Genomic DNA, 24,849 nt, shown 5'->3' on the forward strand with positions numbered 1-24,849 from the left:
GAACTCATTGACTTGGCTTGCTAAGGCCTTTATCTTTTTTTCTTTTTTTGAAAAAGATTATGTATCGTGTGTATGATCGTGATCTTGCGAGTTCAATCTCATAGAAACTGGAGTACTGAGGCCAAATTAATCCTCAAAAAAGGGAAAAAAAATGAAAAAATCAACCAAACCTGCATGAAGTAACTCAAGAAGATCAAACGATCCTGTTCTAATATATACACGAAAACCACTCAACAGATCTGTATGATACACATGAATAAATGATTAATAGAGGAAAGAAGCAATACATATGTGTGTGTGTGTACACAATCAAACTACAAAGGAAAAAGAAAAAGATCAAAAGGTAGGCCGTGATGTGCAGGCCAGGGGGAGTACTGAGATTGACGATGGCGATCTGATATGGGTATACTAGTGCTTCTGGGTGGTTTTATGATACTTGTCCTTGATCCAACGAAGGCCGGAGGAAGTACCTTCCTTCACCTTCTTGACGCCAGTAGAAGCCACAGCTTTGGTCTTTCCGAGGCCTTCTCCGACCTTCTGTTTGTACTTTGCTGTGGTTGAGTTATTCTTGGCGGAGGTGTTGGCGCCGGCAGGGACAGGATCTGGGTTGCTGTAGTCCCACTGGTCTGCCCATGATGCCTCATACGAGTTGTTTCCTTCCATTTTTGCTGCAAATTCAATCTCTGCTTTGATCTGTGTTTCAACGACAAAATACGTAATGGAAATAGAGAGAGAGAGAGGAAAAGACGTGCTAGTTCTTCTGAATAGAATCGGAATGGGATTTCACCTTCCTATTCGTTTTTATATAGTGGTTGTGTAAAGTCAAAGTTCTGAAAATTTCCACGTGTGAAAAGGCAGTATCCTTTTTGACGTCTCAATGTTTTAATTTCTTTTTAATTTTAAGAATAAAAATTGTTACAAATATAAAGAAATTATATAAAAATAAATTTATAAATTGACGTAATTTTACGTGATCTGTTAAATTTATTTTATAATAAAAATAATTTTACAATCTGATGTACTATATCAAACCATATTAATTTATGAATTTACCTTTATCTAATTTATTTGTGTCTAAAATATTTTTTTCTAAGAATTATAAAAGTGGTGCACATGAATGATATAATTAAATAAATTTTGTAGATATTTATGTATTAATTATTGTGGGATTTATCATATTTATGAAAAAATTAAAATATAATAATAATTATTATTTTTCTACTAACTGAAATCTGAATAAAGTTATATTGGGATTTATTAATACTTTCTTTTCATAATTTTCTGTTTCCAAAATTGTAAAAAGAAGATAAAAATATTTAATTATCATTTATTAGGGTACGCTCTCAGCAGATTCTGGAATTATCCAGAAGACATTTTTGTTTTAGCTTAGAAAATCGAAAAAAAAAATAGAAAATAAATGCTGATGAGCAGTGGTGGAAGCTTCTCCTTTTTGGCGGCGGCTACTTACCGTGTTTGGTCGTATTCGTCTCAACCAAATTTCTAAGGCTCATCCTCGTCGTTTTGGGTAGTCAAAGTTGCTCCAAAACCAACCAAGATAGAGTTGAAAAATAGACCCTAAAGATTCAAAGATGCTACAGCGTACCGCCTACACCATCTGCCTTCTAGATAATAACGGTATTATTTTTGGCAACTAATCCACCGTTGTCTTGGTTGATGACGTTGGCTGTTCTATAAGAACTAAAAAGCACTAAAATCATAAAATAATGTTGAAGGTAGGTAGTAAGGTATTTTTAGATATTTTGTAAAGGGAGCAGCTAGGGGCCGGTCGAGTGAGATTTTTAATTTTACACCTACTAATAAAAACTTGACACGTAGGAGGTTCACTAAGTTGAACAATAGGAATGCATGCAGAGCATTCCATTTATTATGCCATCTCCCCCCCTCCAAAAAAACCCGATTCACTCTCTGGCATTTTCCCAAAAACAAAACTTGATCTCCCTCCTCCCTCGTCGTTCGTTCTCCCCCTTCCCAGAGTTGCTCGTCGTCGCTCGTCGTCCCATATAATTTCTGTAAGTAATGAAAATATTGCATGGTTATGATGATTTTAGGGTTGGGCTGTGTGTATTTGTTGCTCTGGCAGGGGCTGGGGTTGTAGTCGACGAACGAGTATATTTGCAGCTGTGGGTGTATTTGCTCTGTTTTTACAGAAACGAGTTTACTTCTGCTTCCATTTTTTTGTGGGTGTATTGTCCAACATGTTCACCCAGCCCATGAACATTTTTTGCGGCTTTTGTTGGCATTTGGCATCAGGGGAAAATTTAGAGAGCTTGACCCCACTATTTTTTTTTTTAGAAATTTATGATTTGTTTGATTATTATGTGCTATGAAGATTTGCTAGATATTGAATTTATCGAACATTGATGGAGTTAACTCAATGGTTATCGTTCTCTGATAAGTGGCTCAGGAGCTGTCATTGTGATACTATTTCTATATTACCTATATATGTTTTGTTGACACAAGGGTTGTGGATTTTGGGCTTTTATCATTATATTTACCTTTTTTGCTTATCCTTGTGTATGTCAGCAGTCACAAGATTGTAAAGGAGAGGGACATATAACAAGCAAGTGTCCATGCAAAGGTAAGTAGAATGATTTCATTATGTTTGTATGTATTTAAGGCAAGGAAAATACAGCCCATCCTACTGGTTTTAGAAACTTAAAAGTTCATATTTTGGCAAATCCTGGCACAATTGTAAAATTATTTTCTGTCACTACAGCTTCTAACTTGATGTAAGTAACCCTTATTTTGAAAATAACTCATATTTTTTACCCCAACCAGCACATTTTTCACTACCCAGGCATTAACTACTTGTTTGACAAGATTCACAAATTATTTTTTGTCAATACAAGCTTCTAACTTGATGGATCTTTTCTTTTCTTTTCTTTTTTATAAGTAAATCCTTTCTTTTCTTTTCTTTGTGCAGTAATATGGGAGAATCAAGCTCAACTAGAGTTGGCATACCTCCAAACCCGACCACTAACATGTATGAATACCACACTTATCTTAGATATTTTATGGTTATTTGTTGAGTTCTTTTAACGAGAACTTCTGTTTTTTTTTTTTTGTAGGAATATGCAAGATCTAACCATGTCACAGAGTGAGGACTTCAATGCTTCGTGGAATTTTCATATGTCACAAGATCAATAGTTATAGGACTGATTTTGAATGTAAGAAGATAAAATGATATATGGGGCTGATTTTGAATGTAAGAAAGCAATACTTTATGGGGAATGTAAGAAGGCAATAGGTATAGGGCTGACCATGTATTGTAAGAAGGCAATAGTTATAGGGCTGACCGTGTAGTGTAAGAAGGCATTTTGAAATGTAAGTATAAAGGCCATTGTTATAGGGCTGATTTTGAATGCAGTCAGTATGAACAAAGTCACTCATTTTGTAAGAAGGCATTTTGTGTTGAACATTAGCACTATTAATATTAATGAGCCTTCATATTTGGAAAATATAGTTTCTTTTAAGTCTATCTGTTTGGTGATATTTATCTAAGCAACCACGAAACCAATTATTTATAAGCATCCCAGGTCTCTCGAGAAGCATGTATGCTTTGTTTTGGGCAGCAATCAATCCATCCAGAAGTACCATTTTATCCAAATACCTAACTTTGTAGACAACAACTATTAGACAAGTACATAAACTAATCCAGAAAATAAATACCACAACTGCAACAATCCACATAAATTAATCCGGAAAATAAATACAACTTGTCCCGATAAGCCTTGTACATCTTAATGTAGCATTAAACTATTTACATTTTGATTGACTTCATAATTCCAAGGTTTGCGGTTTGCTTACAACAAGCCACACTGTTTCTTAACCTTATAATATAGACAACTGAAAAATCGCCAACCAATAACATAGTGGTCTTCATCCCAAGATTGCTTCATCTCCAATCCGTAAGCTAGAAATGGTGTATTCTCCACTACTTTCCATATTGTTGCAAAGAAAAATAAAATACTCCATCAGCTACTGTTGGCCCCTTATAAGAAACACTCAGTGAATATAAAAGGCCACTAAACTCACATGGGTTCAAAACAAGCATAAGAGCTAGCTTGAACTTCTGCATAAACAAAGAACATTCCACTGCAAGTAAACCACAATTGGACAAATTGACAAAGCTGGAAGGCTTTCACAAGGAGCTAAAACTTTTGGAAGATAAAATGGCAAAAATATATTGGTTTGAAACAATATTCCCCAAGTTTCCAATTATGAGAAATATATTGGTTTTACCTAGACAATTTTGAGGGACTCCAAGAGTCACGGACTGGCCTTACGAGACATTGAAGGAATGCATATGCCTTGGCTACTCTCTTCCCAAGTCCACGTTCCATGGATCTATGTCCATCCCAAATTCTACCATATATCTATTGGATTTGAAACAATATTCCCCAAGTTTCCAGAAACGGATAAAAGAAACAAATCCCAAGTCTCACTCAACGTTCCACCACGTTCCATGGATCTATGTTGTTAAGATCCAAAAACCAAATCTCTTCCTCTACAGATCAGATAATATGCTGGGTAATTCAAATATTAAAATAAGCTCCCTAAGTTTTAAGGGACCAACAGAGGGCAACGAACAAACAAAAAATCAGACCAAGCTTTACATATATGCTAAAGAATACAAACACCAATCTTACCAGACAATATTATCGACGGAGATGGGATGAGTTAGATAGAGCTCCAGTGAGGTTTTCGACGGGTTGAGACCACTGGGTTGAGACGATGAGTTGAGAAGAGAGAGATTTTCGTGGCTGAGATGATGCATAGAACAATGGAGAGAGACCAAGCTTTCGACAGATTGAAACCATTGGGTTGAGAATATGGTATCTCCTAAAAAGAGGGTGATTTTCGGGGTTGAGCAGATGGAGATTTGTGGGGAAGAAGATGATGAAGAGGGAGATTTTTGGAGTTGAGAAGAGGGAGATTTGTGGGGGGAGAAGAGGTTTCACTGCACTCACATTTACAATTAGTCTAATATTTTGTATTACGTGTTTTAATTTTATTGGTCGGGTGTAAAACAAACAAAGTCACCCATCCGGTTTGAAGCTTTTCTCTTTTGTAAATGATAGTGAAAAAATAATGATGAAATATTGAATAATATTGAATAGTAGGTGAAATAATAAAATAATAAATAGTAGTAAAGTATTCTCAGTATCCAAACTAGGCCAATTTCATAAAAATAAATTTATAAATTGATATGACTTTATATGATATGTTAGATTTACTTTATCATAAAAATAAATTTATAATTTGACACATCATATGATCAAGCTATGTCAATTCAAGAATTTATTTGTATAAAATTTCTTTATAATCAAAGTATTTATCATACAACCATACATATGCATATGTAAATATATATATATATATATATATATTATATGGCTTCTTGGTTTGATCATAATTGATATATATATATATATATATATATATATATATATATATAGAGGAGGGGGAGATTGGAGATTTGGTATCAATTTTTTGAGTATACAGATAAAGTGTCAAAAACTATATGATTAAGTTGTTAAAGTGAATGAATTATTTAACCAAAAAATAAATTAAGCACTTAATTATGTAGTAGTTTTTAGTACTTGACTCAATATTAAATTTTGGTATTTTGCACTTGAAAAGAGTTGTAATGCAACTGGTCCACACAAAAATTAATATCCTAAAATTTTACTCATCTCATATCTCACTTATGTTGCAGGACATTATGGAAAATATGTTAAAAGCACATGGGTATTCTTGGAAATACCTAACTGGCACGGTAACACCCAAGAGAAGGCACTGGGCAGCAGACTCACGCATAAGATCACGCAAAAGATGAGGGGGACAACGAAATGCAAGGGGCATCAACTTACGCATCAAGGACATACAGCTATGGCACGATCTGGATCATGGCCTCACGAGTAGGCCTGCACACCGAACCGTCCGAGTCAAATTTGGGGCCGACCCGACCCGACCTGCATAAAATTCTAACTAGGAGTGACCCGATCCGACCCGTAAACTTCGGATCGGGTCGAACTCGTTCTTCTTCTCCTCTTTCATTCTGCCATGCACATTGGAGATTTGGAGGGCAAAAACTAAAAAGATCCATTCTGGATCTCATGCCTCTCTGTCTTATTCATAGATCACCAAGCCTTGCTTTGTTTTAAACAAACTGGTCAACAAGTTGTGTTTGACGGAATTCATATTGTGAGGAGAGAATAAGTGTTTGAATTCTTCAGCAGAGAGACAAAGAGAAGGAAATAAAGGGGGAAATTGATGAGAAAATAATAATAACATGAGAAAAAGAAAGAAATCCAATTAGTACCGATCTGTTAGTTTTGATTAACACAAAAAAAAAGGAAGAAAAGAAAACAAGTCTGTGGAGAGGAAGAAATCCCATTATAATGATCATTGCCATCTATTCTGCTCAAATCCCGCAGTTGTACAAACAGAGATATGAAGGAAAAATCAATACCGAAGATAGAGATGAGGACTCCATGTTCATCGTATTCTGGGTGAGCCTTGATGAAGCGGTCGGTGGAAATCTCTTTCTTGGGCATGAGGGAGGCCAGGAAAGTGGACTCAATCAGCTTGAAACTACACAGACAGCCATTGTCGTCACTATCAATCCAACTCTACTCTACCTTTCTTGGTCTTCTCCTACCTCTGCTGACTCTCCTAACAATGACAGATAGAAATGGTGGGGAAGGAGAGCGAACGAGGTGAGGGCTTGACTTGGTCCATTCACAGACCCAATGTCACATTCGGGTGATCGGTTTCGACCGATGTTGGGTGTATTAAACCTGTGAACCGATGAACCCGATTTTAGTCGGGTGGGCTCATGTCGGGTCTTTTGGATTGATTAGGTCTGGGCTTTTTATGCACAGCCCTACTCACGAGTAGCGCAAGACGCTCAACTGTAGGAACCTGGCTGGAAATGCACACTGCAGGGATCGTGGCCTCCATTTAGCGCAAGACACGCACTATAGAGGAAAAGAAAGGGGAAGCGCAAACTGCGGAGACCTGGAACGATGCTAAACGCAGGGGTTGGAGACGTGCAATGCAGGGGCTGGAACGAGGTCACAGACAGTATAAAAAGAAGACATTTTTCCGGGCTCTCTTCTTTTTTTTGAGCAATTTTAGTTTGATTTTTCTTTAGGGGTTTTCGGTTTCAGACCCCTGTTTTGGAGGAGATTAATGTTATTTATTTTCTTTCGGTTAGATTCAAGAAAGTGGATGAAATATTTGGATTCAAAGATGTTAAGCTAAATTTCTAGCCTAGGTTGTGGGGAGTAGTCCAGAAATATATTGGCATGACTTTGCTCATTTACCCATTGATTTTCATTTCATATCTTATTGAGTTGTAATGCTGTTATATTTGGAGAAGTTTGAAATTTTTTCTCATGCATTTTGATCTATTGTAGACGTTAGGCACAATTGATGCTTGATCTGATTTAAGATTCTGATAGTCTTCTTTTATTGTTCAACTGACTTTACAACTTAGTAGGGAATGTGGGGCTAAGATATAACTTGTGCTTGATTTGTTACATTTTCCGATCATGATCCTTTCGTATAGGTTAGTGGTTGAGTAGAAGAGGGATTTTAGCATTTTTATTGTCAATCTATGAAAGGATGAAAACTGCAACTTAGGTGTTTTTTATTTTTCTGCAATTCCTAATTCCTTGCAACCATTTCTCTAGCATTTATTTATTTCAATTTCCATTTCTTTTAAGTCTACAAGCATTCAGAAAATTATTCAAAAAAAAAAAAAAAAAAAATAGAGAGAAGATCTACACCATTCTTCATTAATGCACTTCAAATAAGAACATAAATATACTTTTCTTGTTTCTTTTCTTGGTTTCGTAAATACCTCTTTTCACAAACAAGTTCTTCATACAAAATACACTTCATTATATGTTTGCTCAGCATTAATACTATTGTCCATGTTGAAATGACCATGAAACTCATCCATGTACTACTTTGATAACTTATGCACTTGGAAGGGAAGACAGATTTAGAAAGCTATCATATACTTATGTTTATATTTTATATTTGTGAGAAGAGCTTAGACGGCAAATTGAGCCATAATACGGTAAAATGGTATCAAGCCAATTGAACAAAGACGTACTAGGACATCATGAGTATCATCGTCCTGATATTGTATCTTTATAGACTCGAATTCATGACCTTTCTGATAAAATTGCGCGGAAATAAGCATTTATTGTTAAACCAACATCCTTTTTGAGGTTGCCATTGAAATGATCTCTTGATTGTTGGCTGCTTAAGCACTTCTATGTCCTTTTACCAATATTTCCCACCTTGCCAAACACACAAGAGTTCCTAAAAATATTTTGGCCCCATTTGGATTCATAAATGAGATGAGATGAAAGTTGAAAATTAAAAGTTGAATAAAATATTATTAGAATATTATTTTTTAATATTATTATTATTTTTGTATTTGAAAAAATTAAATTGTTTATAATATTTTGTGTAAAAATTTAAAAAAATTATAATTATAAGATAAAATAAAATAAGATAAATTGAAATTACTTTTCAATTGAAACGAGACTTATCTCTTTAGACTCGACTCCACATCGCCTTCCTTGGTTATTGCTCATCACAATTACTTCTTCCTTGCTGTACTCGACTCTTCTTCACCTTATTCGGCCCTCTTTGTTTGGACTACGAATGTGGTGACAATGGACTTTTCCTTCTAGGCTCTTTTAATTGTTGGGCTGGTTTTGGTCCTTTTTTGATTATGGGCTCTCAGTCCATCCCATACCCAACATCTAACAACATAAAAGTCAGGATAAAAGTTGTCATTGGTTTTCCCTGATCCATGGTGTGGATTGACCTAATCAGAATAGAAGTTTAGCCGATTTCAGGGCATGTTTGACAAACATCAAAACATCTCATGATTCTCAAAATTTTTTAAAATTTTATTTTCAAACATCACTCAAATAAAGAATACTTTTCAATTTCAAATTTTTAATTTTTTTTATTAAATCATTACTTAAATACAAAAATCAATACAATTTTTACAAACTTCGAAACAAAATTATATTTAAATAACTTTTTAATTTATTTATTCACTTTAAAAAATTCTAATACAATACTTATTTTAAAAAAATATTTTTATTCAATATTTTTTTTTTTCATTTCCTAAAAATAAAACATCTTCACTCAAACTATTTCACTATTATTTACAAAATTTTGATATACTCTATACATCCAAATATGCCAAAGGGGTTAGAGATACAGAAACTCTCTATTTCATTTGAAAAATATAAGGTAGTAATTCATATTAACTTGACAAGAACTGAAATGGCTGAAATATTTCATACTTTCTTGAAGTCAACTTTAAATAGAAAGGATCCTTATCCTTCAATCAAAGACATGGAGAAAAAAATGAAACGGTAAATGATGTGCACAGAGAAATCAATTTTTTTTTTCTTGTACGAGCCAAGAAGAAATTTAATGTCACTCAGCTAGGACTGTGCAAAATTCTGAAATTTCTGATTCCGCTTGACATCTACTCTGATTCTGACTCAGTTGGAGTCAGAGTGATCGGAAATCGGAGTCGGAGTGCGGAGTGACTCCGAATAGGGTGTTGGAGTCGGAGTCAAAGCTCCGAACTTCGACTCCAATTTTTTCTAAAAAAAATCCAGATGTAAAATTGATTTTTTTCCAAAAAAATGAAACGACGCCGTTCCACTTAATGTGGAACGGCGTCGTTTCATCACACGGGGTTCCAAAACGCATGACCCCCCTTACCTTCCCTTCTCCCTTCTCCTTTCTTCCTTCTTCCTTCTTCCTCCTTCTCTCTCAAGTCTCACATCTGAACGGCTGAACCAGTGAACCACCACATCGCCGCCTCGTTCCGTCTATGTTTCCGCCGTGAATCTTTGCTCCTCCGTAGTCCGCGACTTCAATCCCAGCTTCAACATCCGTTCAGCTTCAGCCTACGGTGAGAACCCAATTCCGAGCACTAAAATTAAATTGCTTGATTTAATTTTATGTATTTCGTTACTCAAAGCATGCATGTCTGAGTATTTTGTTGTGATTGAAATGAATTTGTTTTGTAAATTTGTAGTAAAGGTTTGATAAAATGTATAATGTGTTTGTAAGTTGTATTGTATGCATGCAATATTACAATGTGTTTAATCTGAAAGTATCAAGAACAATTGAAAGTATCATATTCATGCAATGAAAATAGATATCCTTGAGTAAAATTTTCAGGTTCCATGGGAAAAGTGGGTGGGTTGCTGTTTCTTAGACCAAGGGCTTATTAAAATGTTAATTTTGGTAGATGTTTCTTAATTACTGTTAGTCAAATGCACTCTGATGTCTGATTGCTTCTCTGTTGCTTAAAAATCAGTCCACTACATGTAGGTAATTATGATTTAACCTAGCTATTCAGATTGGGATAAATACATAGAGATTAAAGTACAACTTTAAAACAAGGTAGGTTATTAAGAGTATTAGCCTCTAGATTGTTGCCAGTTGACCCTTCTATGCTGTTAGATGCATACTGATCCGTTTACGAATTGACGTCCCTAGCGGAACACAATTGTTGTTTATTTTATCAAATGTAACATTTTAACTAATTCCCAGATTTTCCACATTTTCGCTGTCTTTCCTCTCTTATATGTCCATATCAGTGTATGATTATGTTGATTAGTTGATCATAAACAATATACTTTTTTGTTAATTTGTCCACAAAGCTCCTATCTTTCAAAATTTACGGAACACAGTTAATCCTTGCTGTAAATTACAATTATGTAACTAATTTAGTCACAAGCATCTATAAATTAGAATTGACTTTTATGATGTGTTTGACATGAGCTGCTCTAATTATTTAATTATTCAGTTTCTTGTATGTTCTTTACCTGTCAAAGTTGATCTTATTCAGATGCTGGCTTAAATTAGAAATGTTTTGGAACACTTTATGATACAATAATACATGTCCTATATCTTTGCGTTGATTTAAATTTTTAATATAGCCTAGTTATTTTTTAAACTAATTTTTTACTTTTAATTTATTTTTTCAGCTTCATTGATTGTGATATGGATCCTAGATCTAGTGGAGATGATCGTCCACAAGGGGATGTGGCGGATGCCAATGCTACAACTCTTACACCGGTGGGTACTTCCATCCCTAGAGCCACATCTAGGGTAGTTACATCTAGAGTAGCTACATCTAGAGTAGCTACATCTTGTGTGAGTAGTCAACTCCCACTCCCAGTAGATATAGAGAAGGAAGATATGTTCAACGAAGAGGAGGAGATGCCTATTGAGCAAGATCAACCACCACGACCTTCTAAAAAGAGGTCGTGGATATGGGAGCATTTCACCAAAATTCCTGGTAATATTGCGAACTCGATAGCAAGATGTCATTACTGCGGGCAACTTTGTGGATACCATTTGAAGAAGTAAGATACCAGTGTGTTAATAACATATCTAAATGGTTGCCAACGATATAAGATCACGAAGGGATTGGAGGCCATTGATTAGACCAACCTCAGTTACCAAGCTTCTACAGCCACTGATGGTACACAAACTAAGAAATTGGTCATCCCTCAATACGGTGAGAATATGTTGAGGGACATGCTTGCAGAGATGATAATTACTGATGATATGCCCTTTACCACAGTCTCTGCCCTTTACCACAGTCGAGAAAAGAGGCTTTCGAAAGTTTCTAAACTTTGTTGAGCCACGATTTTCCATTCCATCACGGTATACAGTGATGCGAGATTGTATGAAGAGGCAAGTGAAAGACAAGACGGAGATGAGGAAGATGTTTATTACCACTAGTCAGAGAGTGTCGTTTACGACTGATACATGGACGTCCATACAGAACGTCTGCTACATGCATATCATAGCACACTACATTGACAGTGAGTGGATTTTGCATAAAAGAATTATTGGCATTAAAGAAATTGTGGATCATAAAGGTGCATCCATTGGGGTGAAGATGAATGATTGTTTAAAGGACCGGAGAATTTGAAAAGTGCTGTGTATTACAGTTGACAATGCCAGTGCTAATGAAACAACAATTGATTGGTTTAAGCGGAACACGACAATGAAAGATGATGTCATCCGGGCCCATGAGTTTATTCATGTTCGATGCTGTGCTTATATCGTCAACCTCATAGTTGTTGAGGGGTTAAAAGAGGTTGATGATTTCATTACCCGAGTCTGCTGCATTGTGCGATATGTGAGGTGTTCCTCTCAAAGGCTTGCCAAGTTTAAGGTAATAGCAGAAGATCTTAAGATTGAATGTTCTAGTATGTTGTGCTTGGATGTTCCGACTCGATGAAACTCTACATACATGATGTTGGATGTGGCATAGAAGTACCAAAAAATGTTTGAGCAAATGGAGGTCGAGGAGGATGGGAGCCTGAGGTATGCTTTGTTGGAGCCAGCAAGACATGGACTCAGTGCACCGGACGCACATGATTGGACCAGTGTGAGGTACTTTGTTGAATTTTTAAGAATTTTTATGACATAACCATGCGGCTATCTGGATCCAAATATACGACTGCGAACTCATTATTCAGCAAGCTCTCGGAACTTCACTTCCACTTGGAAAATAGTTGTACTGACTCTAGTGAATTGTTATCTGCTATGTCTATGAGGATGAAGACCAAATATGATAAATATTGAGAGAATATTGAGAACATAAATAGATTACTATTTATGGCTATGATTCTTGACCCCCGATATAAGTTGGCCCTTCTAGAATTTTAGGTAAATTCCGTCCTCGGGGCAGTGAAGGCTACAGAGTTTATTAGAGTGCTAAAAAGTGATATTGATGATCTATATAATTACTACAGCAATTATTGTTAGCCTTCATCCGCAGCTGGTAGCTCCTCACATTCGAGGTCGATAGGGTCGACAGCTTCCTTAGGTGATATTGATCCATCTGTAAGGGTTAGAGGTCAACGTATTATGCAGCAGTATCATCAACTCATGTTAACAAGGAATATTATATAGTGTACATATGAGGTTGAACGATATTTTATGGAAGCTGTCGAGACACCTAGTGATGTATTTTAGTTATGTGGAAGGTTAATTCCACCAAGTATCCAGTCCTTTCCCATGTAGCCTGAGATGAGTTAGCCATTCCTGTTACTACGGTTGGCTCAAAGTCGGCATTTAGCACTAAAGGTCGCATGTTGGATGCTTATTGGAGTTTATTGTCACCGTCAACCATGGAGGCCCTCGTTTGCACACAGAATTGGATAAGTGAAACACCCATTGGACTAGATACCGTTGGCATTGATGTCGAGAGCTATAGGCTTGAATTGGGTAAGTTTATATGCTTTTAAATGATTATGTAATTAATTTTAATGTTTCTAACTTCTACTTTTTATGATTTTATAGACTTAATTGTAAACCCTAACATAATTGCCGATGATTAAGAGTCTGAGACAGATGCCCCTTGAGAGTTGGGATGGAGTTGAGACAACCCCCTTTCTTGGTAAGAATGAAATTCTATTTTTACCGTGTTCAGTTTTTTTTTATCAATTTTTTCATTTATTGATTGCAACTTTCTATCTTCATTTCAGGCATGACCAATGGACCATTGAGATTTGAGTGAAATGAGCATTTAATATTTATGTAGTTATCTTCCAAAGATAAGTCAATGTTGTTATTACGTTATAAATGAGACTGTTATAACTTATGGCTATATCGTACATGTTATTTAGTTTCTAAACTATTGTATTTTAGTTTTTTTTAATCTTTGTTTGGACTTGGGCTTTGGTGATCATATTTAATAATTTATGCAGTTATATTTATGTAGTTACATTACATTATGCTCGATCCAAACAAAAATTGAAACAAGGACCCAACACATGGCACATGATACTCTTATTAGTCTTAATGTCTTATATTTATTTTTAGATCAAGTCGTAGACACACCTACCTCTTTTAATAGTGCTATGTCAAGTAATGGATCAAATTTATTTTTGCATAAATTTATTTAACAAAAGAAATTGACCACATTATTTATTTAAGTACTATTATTATTATTTCATTTTAGCCCAATAGATTGTCGGAGCTCCGATTGGAGGTCGGATCTCCAAACAAAGGTTGGAACTCTGACCTCTGATAGGAGTCAAACTCTGATTCTGATTGTGGTTAGAGTTGGAGCAAAAATTTCGCTCTGACTCTGACAGGAGTCGGAGCTTAGCCCTACACTCATCAAAGATTGCATGTATAGTTAACAAGGACTTTTATTTTCTTAGCAAAGGATGATGAAATTAATTAAGAAAAAATGGAAGAATGTATACAGCAAACAAGGTTAAACAATGGAATATACCAAAAAGAAAAAATGTAGTGCGGAATAGAATCAATACTATGGTAATATAGCCTAAAGCCTCGTTTGGATAGTGAGAGGAGATGAGATGATTTGTAAATAGTAGTGAAATAGTTTGTTAGTAATAGTGAAATTGTTTGAATGGAGATATTTTATGAAATTTTGGGAAAGGAAAGAAAAAAAGTTGAATAAAAATATTATAAAGTTAAAATATTGTTAAAATATGGGTTTTTAATGTTATTTTTGTTTTAAAATTTGAAAAAGTTGAATTATCTTTAGTGTTTTGTTTGAAAGTTCGAGAACGTTATAATGATTAGTTAATGATTAGATGAAAAAGTGGAAGACTTGAAATTGAAAAGTATTTGTGTTTGTGGTGTTTAAATATGAGTGATGCAACACCCACAAAGAATTCTCACCGAATAGCCAAAATTCTTTTCTTATTTTTTTTCAAACATTTGTTAAACCCATTTAATAATTTAATAAAAAATCACAAACTCATTAAAAAAATTCTTTAACCAATAAGTAAAAAATGAAAAAGAAAAAACCCTAATTGGTAGGTTTTTTTGGTGGGTTTTGTAGGTGGGAGTAGCGTTTTCTTTTAAATATTGAGATAAAATGAATTGAGATGAGATCATGAGATGATATGAGATAAGATGAGATAAAAATATTTTGCTATCCATACCAGCCCTAAGAGTTTAAAACCCAACTTGCACAATACTCTTTATGATTTCACACTCATACTCTATGTGATACAATAACTATTCATTTTGTTTTTCTTTTTATGGTCGTGATCTAATAATTATTCAACCTCGTAACTTTGTAAACATGAAAGTTTCCCTTCAAAAATTTGAAATGTGTGTGTGTGTGGGTTGGGAACAAATATATATGGCTAGCAAGGAAAAGCTAGTTAGTGGGTAAGGTGAAATTACAAGGGATTCATGTGAAAGCAGACGAACAAAGGATAGAACGATGCTATACATGCCGCACATGCCCAAGGTGAAGCCCAGGAAGATGTCCAAGCGACCATATTCCCATAAGGTTAGGATCCACAATGATAAATCCAAGCAAGATTGTGACACCCCAACCTAATCTAGGTTCCTAAGGTTGTGATAGTTCTACTTGGGCCTAAGTGAGAATAGACCCAAGGGGCATAAAAATTAAAACCTTTTGAGGTGTGATGGATCTTATCCTTTGACGGTTAGTGAGTACGCGCCCAAGGCCAAGGGAAGGCCCTAGGCCTAATTTTTTTTGGCCTTCAAGAGGAAAACAGGATTTCAGAAAGCCCATTAGGGGTCTAGAACATGGTAGAGGCACCACTTGGTGCCAAGCAAGAAGGAAATCTTTGGGTTTCCAAGAGGGAATCATCAGGCACATAGGAAATGATGATCTGAGTTTTGTGAAAGGACACACCACTTGGCAAACATGCAAAGGGCATTAGAGTTTCATATTACTAAGGGAATATACGCCACTTGGAAAGCATGCAAGGTGACTCTTGAAGTTTCTAGAAAAATAATGATGAGGGAGGGGAAGAACCATTTTCTGCAAAGGCAAAGGGATGCCACTTGGCATCCATGCATGAGGATTTTAGGGTTTTTAGACATGCAATCATGAGGGAGACAAAGAGAGGGTTTTGGTTTTCTAAGATGAACACACCACTTGTCCTTCGTGCAAGCTAGTTTAAGGTTTTAGAAGAACCTGATGGAGGAAAAGAGAGCAAGGGTTTCAGCCAACAAGTAAGACGTGCCACTTGTCCTCCATGCAATGAAAACTTTTAAGTTCCAAGAGAGACAATGATTGAAGAGGGTAGATTAGATTTCTTGAGGAGAGAGAACAAGTGGAAGCAAGAGAGAAGGGAGATTAAAAGTCATTGTTGCAGTTTCAGTTTTCTCTCATCTCCTCTCTTTCTTACCCACCCTAAGAAAACCAAACACCATTTTCTCTCCACCCAAACACCAATCTTGTGCATCCATAAGAAATAACGATTCAAGAGGGCTCGAATGGAGATTAGCACGGTAAGAAAGCTCAACCCTAGTCTTCACCAAGTAAACACCATGAAAAACACAAGAGGGATGAAGTCTTGAAGTTTTGGATATGGGAAAATGAGGTTTTGTTCTACCATGAGAGGGAAACCATGCTTAAACCCTATTGAGTATAATTTTGCCTTATTTGGCCATCACTAGGGTTCTATGATATTATTCCTATCTAGTCTTCCCATGAGAAAATCACAAGCTAGAGTGCCTTGCACACATCAAAGAACCTTCGGCCATGAGGTTCTGTACACACAAAAATATGTTTTGCACACTTTAAGCACACACGACCATTAGGGTCTTGGATCTTACAAGGAATGACTTGTCAGTTAACCTCTAGGATTTCGACCAAGTGAAAGGAGAGTTAATGCTACTCAATCATAGGGTTTGTCATGTAATGTGTTTATGTGAATGAGGCATATAATAAGAGAGAAGTCATGGAATATATTGAAGGACTTTAAAGCTAATTAGGATTAGAAAGTTTAAACCCCTAGGGCACAGATCACCTGCTTGATTATTAGCATTTTTCAAGAACCTAATATTCTTAAAACATACACTTTCAGCTTACTTGATCGTTGGAAAATATTTTTGGAGCTTTGTAAGTTAACCTCTAACTTACACTTGGATAATATATTTATGTCTTTGTGTAAGCTTTGCATCTTCATTGTTTGTTTCAATTATTGAAAGGTTATTCTTAAATGTTGCATGCTATGATTGGCTTACACCCTTGTACATTCATGTTATACTAAAATGATATTTGCTTGAAATTCTGGTTTAAATAACATGTTTGGAGCTTTGGAAAAATGAGATATGCCATATTGAGTCCTCATGTATTATATCCATGTATATGTATTTGAATATTCAAATTATTTCAATCCATTCACGTGGTGCATTCCTTGCATATTGAATACAAGTATATGACATTATTAGATGAAAAGTTACATGGTTTCATGACAAGTTACATGAAACATGTTTTCGGGTTGTGCATAAAAAATAAAGGTTTTGTCGTGACCCCAATACTAGGATGGAGAAATATTCTAGTAGAGAACCCTGTCTATTTTGGAGTGCTTAAATTAGAGTGGTAACCCTTGGGTTGATGAAGTATAGTTAACAAATTTAAAATGAATTATTTTTAAAGGACTCTGGTGAGGAGTAGTAGCATCTAACACTAGTGGGTGCAACATATTGTAAATATGGTGAAAGCGAATTGCGAACTATCGTATCATATTGTATAAGATGTACTCACACTCACTCAGATGGCTAGTAATGTGATGTTGTAACTAGTAGGGAGCCATGGTTCGGTAGCTATGAGGTGTCCACCCACATTGTTACGTGGAATAAGATTACAAGCGATTAAGAAGAAATGACACTTTGTTATATGATTACAAGATAAGTGTTTTTGAAAAAGAAAAACTAGATGGGATGAAGTGTGTTTTGTCAAAGTACATGTTCATGCTCATGCATAAATACTCATGGTTTAACTTTTACATGTTTATATTATCTTTGTGTTTATCTTTCGTTTAACTTGCAGATATTTCTTAAAATCCCACTATGGTAGCTTTAACTACCATCTTCCAGGAATGGTAGAATTTGTGATAGGAATAGAAGATAGAAGAGTCTCGAGATATCTGAGGACCCATCATTAGTGAAGCGGCAAGTTTGCAGAAAAGTTCATTTGCGAAGTGTTAAAGGTTTTTGAGGACCTCCAGAAGATTCTGGAGAAAAATAAGGACCATTAGATGATCTTATGGTTATTGTGTTAAGAATACTATTTTGATGGGTATTTTAAAGGGGCAAGGTTTTGAAACCCCTACTTTTGTATGGATGATCAAACATGCTTTTCGGATTAATAGTATCTTACTTAGGTACCATATTAAATTGCTCAAACCTTTGTTAGTTTTAAATTATTCCATTGTGATTATTGCATACTGTTAGGGGTGAAATACGATCAGTCTAGACCGATCGTTTCGGTCCGGATCGAGACTGAGACCAGTCTCGGTCATATTTTAGAGGACCGGTCGTTTCGGTCCGGATCGAGACTGAGACTAGGGTTTTCTCACCCCGAACCAAACCGAACCAAATAAAAAATCAAAAAAAATTATTTTATATATATGATTTATAAAATAATTGTACAATTTATTATTCCTGAAGCATGTGTGTTTGTGAATCTTTGAACATAGTCTATACATGAGTGTGTGCATGCTTTGAAACAAAACTCAAGACAAGGTGATGAACTCACCGATGGGCTTCCCTACAATGGCACGACTAGGCTCCTCTCTTCGAACTTTAGAAAACTCACTCACTATTTGCTAAGGGATTCTTTTGGATGTAGTGAAGTGAAAGTGAGGTCTTGGAGTTGTATTTAAAGGCATTCTTGAAGGCTAAGGTTACTTACAATGGGTTAGCCGATTGCTCTTAACCTTGGTGATATGGCTTGGTTGGCAAGGACTTTCTTTGTGAGGTACTTAAGCATTTTTGTGGGTTTCGCTTTCTTTTTCCTTAAGGGAATTGGAGCCCAACTAGTTATTGTAGGCTTATTTGGCTTGTTGTGGGTGTAAGGGGTCAATTTTAGGCTTAAAAGGGGGGGGTGGAATTGGGCTAGCTGAGAGCCCAGCCCTCTTCTTCAAAACGATGCCGTTTAGGGGCTGGGAAGTGAAAACTTTCCTTCTCCCCTTGAAACAACGCCGGTTTGGGCGTGTAGGGTAAAAACCCTAGTGAATTTTCTCTTTTCATCTTGCGCCGCTCACTCTGTCTTTTTTTTTTTTTTCCTTCTTTTCTTCTTCTTCCTTCCTTCTCCCATGCTCGTGACCTACATCACCATCCCTTGCCGCCAGGCCAGTTTCTCCACTTGTTCGTCGTAGCGCACCACCTCCACTGTCGACTACAACACCACCCTTTTTCCACCAACCTGTGTGCCCCATTTTTTGGTCTCCTCCATTATCTCTGCTCCTGAGCCCATTTCGGCCATGGAAATGGCACACAATCGCTGGTGGCCTCTCATTGCACGGCACGCATGCATTGCTTGCAGAGCCCACGCCGTCCCCTACCCCCAATCGCAGTCGCTGCTGCTGCCGAGAACCACCCCTTGGCCTATAAATAGGCTGAGCCCCTCATCCCTCAACTAGCTTTTTCCTCTCTCAAAACCGAGTTCTAGCGTTTCCCCACCCTTAGATCTACTTCCCAAACCTTTAAGATTAATTTTGCCCTAGCGCCGCCATGAGATGCCAATCCCAGGTGCCTTCTGGTGGCCGCACAACCACCCCTGAGTACCCCACTTCCCTTTCTCGCCATCCGCTTCCCTGGGTTCCACCCAACCTGTGAGTTAGAGCCACTCAATCACTGCCCCGCTGTGCTCTGCCACACCTAGCCATGGAAACCCTCTCCTCCACCCACTAGCACTCCAGATTTGCCACCCCTTTGAGAGAAATCCCCCTAGTAGCCCTCTATCCCGCGAGATCCGCCTCTGCCACCTTACTCCACCACTATCCCGCCAAATCCGTCTCTGCCACCTTACCCCACAATTGTCCTGCCATTGCGCTGCTACTCTTGGCGCCACCTCTGTGAGCTTTCTACCTTTTGTATTGTATTTTAATTTTCAAACTATGTTCTAATTTAACCCAGTCATTTTTGTCCGTCCCCACAGCGACGTGTGAACTCGTTCAATCGCGGGACACCGTAAACCATCATCGTGCGATCATCCAAAATATTTACCTTCCGCATAGTAAGTAACTCTCCAGCGCGACCCTTGAATTTGTAACGTGAAATTATCGCTAGTTTTATAGCAATCTGGTTATTTTTTAGAAGGGCCTTGGGCCCGAAGAAGTATTGCGAATATTTGATGTAGTTGTTGTTGAAATCTGGGCTGAGGGCCGGATGGAGGATGGGAAATGCGTGTAGTTGGGGTTCGTGAAACTATGGATTTGTGACTATTGTGTTGTTGAGTGCTATGCCATACCATCTAATAAACTGCCTGTCATGCATCTGCATATTACTGTTATTGATATTTGCCATAATTTATTCAACTGTGCCATGTTATATATGATGCTGATAACATTGAAAACTGGGTTTTCGTGTCTTAGTAATATTTAGTGGGTGCATGCGTATCACGACTCCAAGCCAAAATGGGGTATTATCTCGGTGGAGCTCCTCTGGTCACTCGGGAGTAGAATAAACTGAGTGACGTCCTTTGGGTTGTTGTTGGGCGACAACGGGCTCGGACAAGATTGTAACGGTCTCATGCCGACTTCATGGCCTCTCCGTTGGCGGGGACTAGAGGATGTTTGGTCATGTACGCACCGAGTGCGGAGCTGGGCATTGCTCATTACAATGTCACATGCACGGTCGTTACTCGTGGTGTGACGAAGGGAGTGAGGGTGTGCACATGGTCCATAGGAGAGACCATGGTGCATGCGTAATAAATGTATTTTTTTTGGTACAAAGGGGTTTTTGGCGTGAGTGGTTCTAATAAATGCATTTTGGGGATAGTTGTAAAAATTGATATTTTTGGAGTTTTTGCTTCCATGACTATTGTGCATTATTTGTTTGTATAATCTCGTGCTTGAATCTCTTGGTTGTCGCTCTGCTGATTTATTTACTGAAATTGCAAAATCTCATTATGGTATTCCTACCTACAATTCTGTTTTATGGAATCGTAGACTTTGATGTAGAGGAGGGGTATGAGTAGGAGGGACCAGCCCCACCTGAGGAGTGATGGCATGGGACTTTACTCGTTATTTGTTATTGGACCTTTGTATTCATTTCCTTTATTTCAGCCGGATGACTGTTTTAACCTCTTTGAAGGACTTTGTTCTGGGTTGTATCGTTTTTTAAACTTTCTAGTACTTAATTTTTGACTGCCTTATATTTTTCTACTGTGTTATTTATGTATTACACATTTTGCATGTTTGCACACACACTTGCACATGGCGATGGAGTGTATGATCCGCGTGGTCATCATTTCGATGTCGCGATCACTTCCACCAAATCACACGTGAGAGTCGAGGGCGCCACATTCTTCAAGGATGTTTTGTGATGATGTTGAAGATATAGGGCTATGATCTATTGGGTGTGGGAGGCAAGCAAAAGTCATGAATAGTTCATGGTTTGGCTCAAGTGTTACTCAGTTTTTCTTCCTCCAATGCATTCCTGATGGAGGTTTTTTTTTTCCTAGATTCCATGGTGATTTGCTTGATCTTCCTTCTTCCATAAGATCAAGAGATATAGAGAGAGGGAGATGAGATGTGACACTTGTCCAAGGGATGGAACAAACTTGGAGATGAAGTGGTGATCAGGTGTTGAACCCGATGAGCTCCATTTGGCTCTCCCCTTAATTCTCTTTGATTCCTTCGTCTTAACACTATCCAAATATGTAGAGATACTATAGTTTGTAAGTAAAAACTTTATATTTGACTCTTCTAATGCAGTAGATTTAATGGGATTGTTAGCTAAATATTGATTTGCATTGATGTTTGCCTACACACCATTGCTATTGCTCTAGAGTGATTGAAAGTTGGAGATGTAGTTTAATTAGTTTCTTCTGAGCTGCCATCATAAAAAGTCATCTCTCTCTTTCTCTCAAAATCTCTCTTAAAAAAATAAACCGGTTCTTTCCCAATGGAGAGGAGGCAGCACCTCCCTCCTTCCATCCTCCATTTCTTTCGTACCCAAGGCTTGTATGCCAGAATTTTTTAGGTTTTTTTTTAATTTTAATTCACTTTCTAGGGTGGAAGAAATGGACGAGGAGAAGAAAATTAAGGCCGAGTTAATTACAGAGTTGTTTCAAGCCCGAAGTGGTACGTACCTTTCTTAATTAATAATTTTCTCGCTCTAGATCTTCCAATTTTTGTTCCTATATATATATATATATCAGAATTCTCACTAATATATATGTGCGTGAAATACAAATTTAACACTAAAATTAATATAGATTCACGAAATTGGTAATTTTTAGGACAAATTATTCTCATCATCAAGAGTAATTAAGATGGTGAAATTCAGGAAGGATATATAGGAGAGCGACGTTGTACATGCAAACAAACTAAGCCAAAGATCCTTTAGTTCTTCTGGCTAATTTCATGGTACTTGTCCTTGATCCATTGTAGTCCCAAGGAAGTACTTTCCTTGACCTTCTTCATGCCATTTGAAGCCATGACCTTGACCTTTCCAAGTCCTTCTCCAACCTTGTTTTTGTCACCAGCAGTTGTACTGGAATCGATACTACTCTTCTCAGCGGTGGCAGCGGCGACCAAAGGAGCGGGGTTTGGGTTGCTGTGTTTCCATTGGTCATCCCACGACTGAAGATATGAGTCATGATTATACGAGGGCGGTTTTCTTTCCTTGCAGCATAACCCTAGCTCTTCCTTTTTTTCACCTACAAAATATGCGGATGTTTGTGAGAATGGGAGAAGTACTGGAATGAGATCTGAGCATGATCTACCTCAATGTTTTAAAGTGGGTATAAAGTACTTGAAAGGAATACTATGCTGGGATTGAGCAACTACATTGTAGTTTGGAGGAAACTATGGATGCACTTTCCATTATTATTATTATTATTATAATAATAATTATTATTTTGTCACCCCACACGAGACGTTAAGATTCTTAATGGAGAAAAAACCCATTTCTTAATATTATTTATCATGTATAGAAGCAGCGTTATAATTTAATGATGATCAGATAATGTTTCGTTTGGATATAAAAATTGTTTTATCTCAACTCACTATCTAAACTATACTTTAATCTCAATTAGACTTCCGTTTTCAATCTTTTATTTTATAATCTATTCAATCTATTTTTTAAAACTTATAATATAATTAAATAATACAAAGACTAATTAAATATAAAAACAATAATGATGATATGATAAGAAAATCAACTTAATCAAGAAAAAGTTGTTCTAAAATTTTCAATTATTCCCACTGAGTGAAGCTTCTTGGGTGCTACGCATGCAGCGTGTTGGACGGACGATCCACATGCCTCTGATCCCACAAGTAGTCAAGTCTCAATTAATACTTGATTTCAAGCCTCATCCGCGTGGTTCTGTTCGTCAAAGTTTCCGCTCCTAAACCAATCAAATGACTCAACTCAAAGCTGGAATCATATTACGAGCAGTTTGAGTCACCTACGGAGGAAGTGATCTATAGCGCCTTTGGATAAGATTTCTTGATATTATGTAATAGCTTGCACTATGATCTTATCCATGGACATGTGGAGGTTCCATAAAATTAACCTTAGGTTTTTTACAAATTAAATATTTAAGATGATGTATTTTTATTTTAAACATAATTGATTATAATTATATTATTCTTAGTTTAATTGCATGAAAAATGATATATATACATGCAACTATTTACGCAATTTTATTTTAAATGAATGAAATTTTTATAAAATAACTTATAAAGTAATATCGTTTTATAGAAATGCCCTCAATATAAAATATAGTTGTATAACCTATAAAGAATTATAAAGAGAGTTATACGTGTATCATTACTCTTAATGCATTTTAATCTTTCTTTTGACCTATTCCATCGTAGTTTAATTTTATTTTTAAAAAATCCCTCTCTATAGGAGTAATTGTTACATCTACTACACATAATATTATATAAGACATTTAAATACACAAGTCTTCTCTCTATATGCTTCGTAGTGACCACATAGAGGTGAAGTTGTACATTTCCCTTTCGGTGGCAAAAGGGATTCGTCTCGAGATTAAATTAGTGACTACAGGGGAGGAAGATGGAGGAATTTGACGAGATATGGGACCGACTAAGTTTGAATGAGGATGAGCATACGTCCATTGATCTCACTGTAGGTGATACGAAAGACATTAGTTGGAAAGGTGAACGAAGCTTGGTGGGCAAAGTTTGTTCAGATTGTGTGATGGGCAAGGAGGTGGTCCAAGCAACTATGGAAAGAATATGGAGATTGGAGAGTGGAGAAATTGATGATTTTCCGTGAGATTCGACCAAATATTTTCATTATCACTTTTGCTAACATAAGTGATAAGAGATGAGTATTGGGGACTGTTCAACAATTCCGTTTTCATCTTGCAACCTTTTGATGGAACGACACAGACGCATATGCTAAAATTTGATCATGAGAGGTTTTCTAGGTGCATATGCACAACCTTCCCTTGGCATGCATGAATAGCCACGTTGGGACTTTGATTGGCAAATCCATCGGAAGAGTTATAGAAGCTAATGTGCAAGATGATTGGATTGGATGGGGAAATAATGTTTGAGTAAAAATAAAAGTCAATCGTAGGAAGGTAATTGGAAGAGGGAGGATTGTGAATCTACAAGGTAGTAAAATGTGGGCGCCTCTCAATTATGGGAAATTACCTAGCATGTGTTTTTGACATGGTCGTATTGTGTGTGATAAACAAGGATGTATGAGTGCTGGCTCCAGTAAAAGTCAAAGCAATGAGATGGGGGATCAATTTGGTACTTGGCTGAGGGTTGTGCCGAATAGTCGTAGAAA

At 36.7% G+C, this 24,849-nt stretch overlaps 1 protein-coding gene across 1 annotated transcript; it reads right to left on the reverse strand.

Annotated features, from left to right (window-relative positions):
* Window positions 1–240: 240 nt before the first annotated feature.
* LOC109000277 lies at window positions 241–771 on the reverse strand. Its single transcript, XM_018977106.2, has one exon. The coding sequence runs from the start codon at window positions 661–663 to the stop codon at window positions 409–411; it is 255 nt and encodes an 84-aa protein (XP_018832651.1). The 5' UTR covers window positions 664–771; the 3' UTR covers window positions 241–408.
* Between the last annotated feature and the right edge of the window lie 24,078 nt (window positions 772–24,849).

The sequence above is a fragment of the Juglans regia genome, chromosome 9 (assembly GCF_001411555.2).
Source record: "Juglans regia cultivar Chandler chromosome 9, Walnut 2.0, whole genome shotgun sequence".
NCBI classification, from domain to species: domain Eukaryota; kingdom Viridiplantae; phylum Streptophyta; class Magnoliopsida; order Fagales; family Juglandaceae; genus Juglans; species Juglans regia.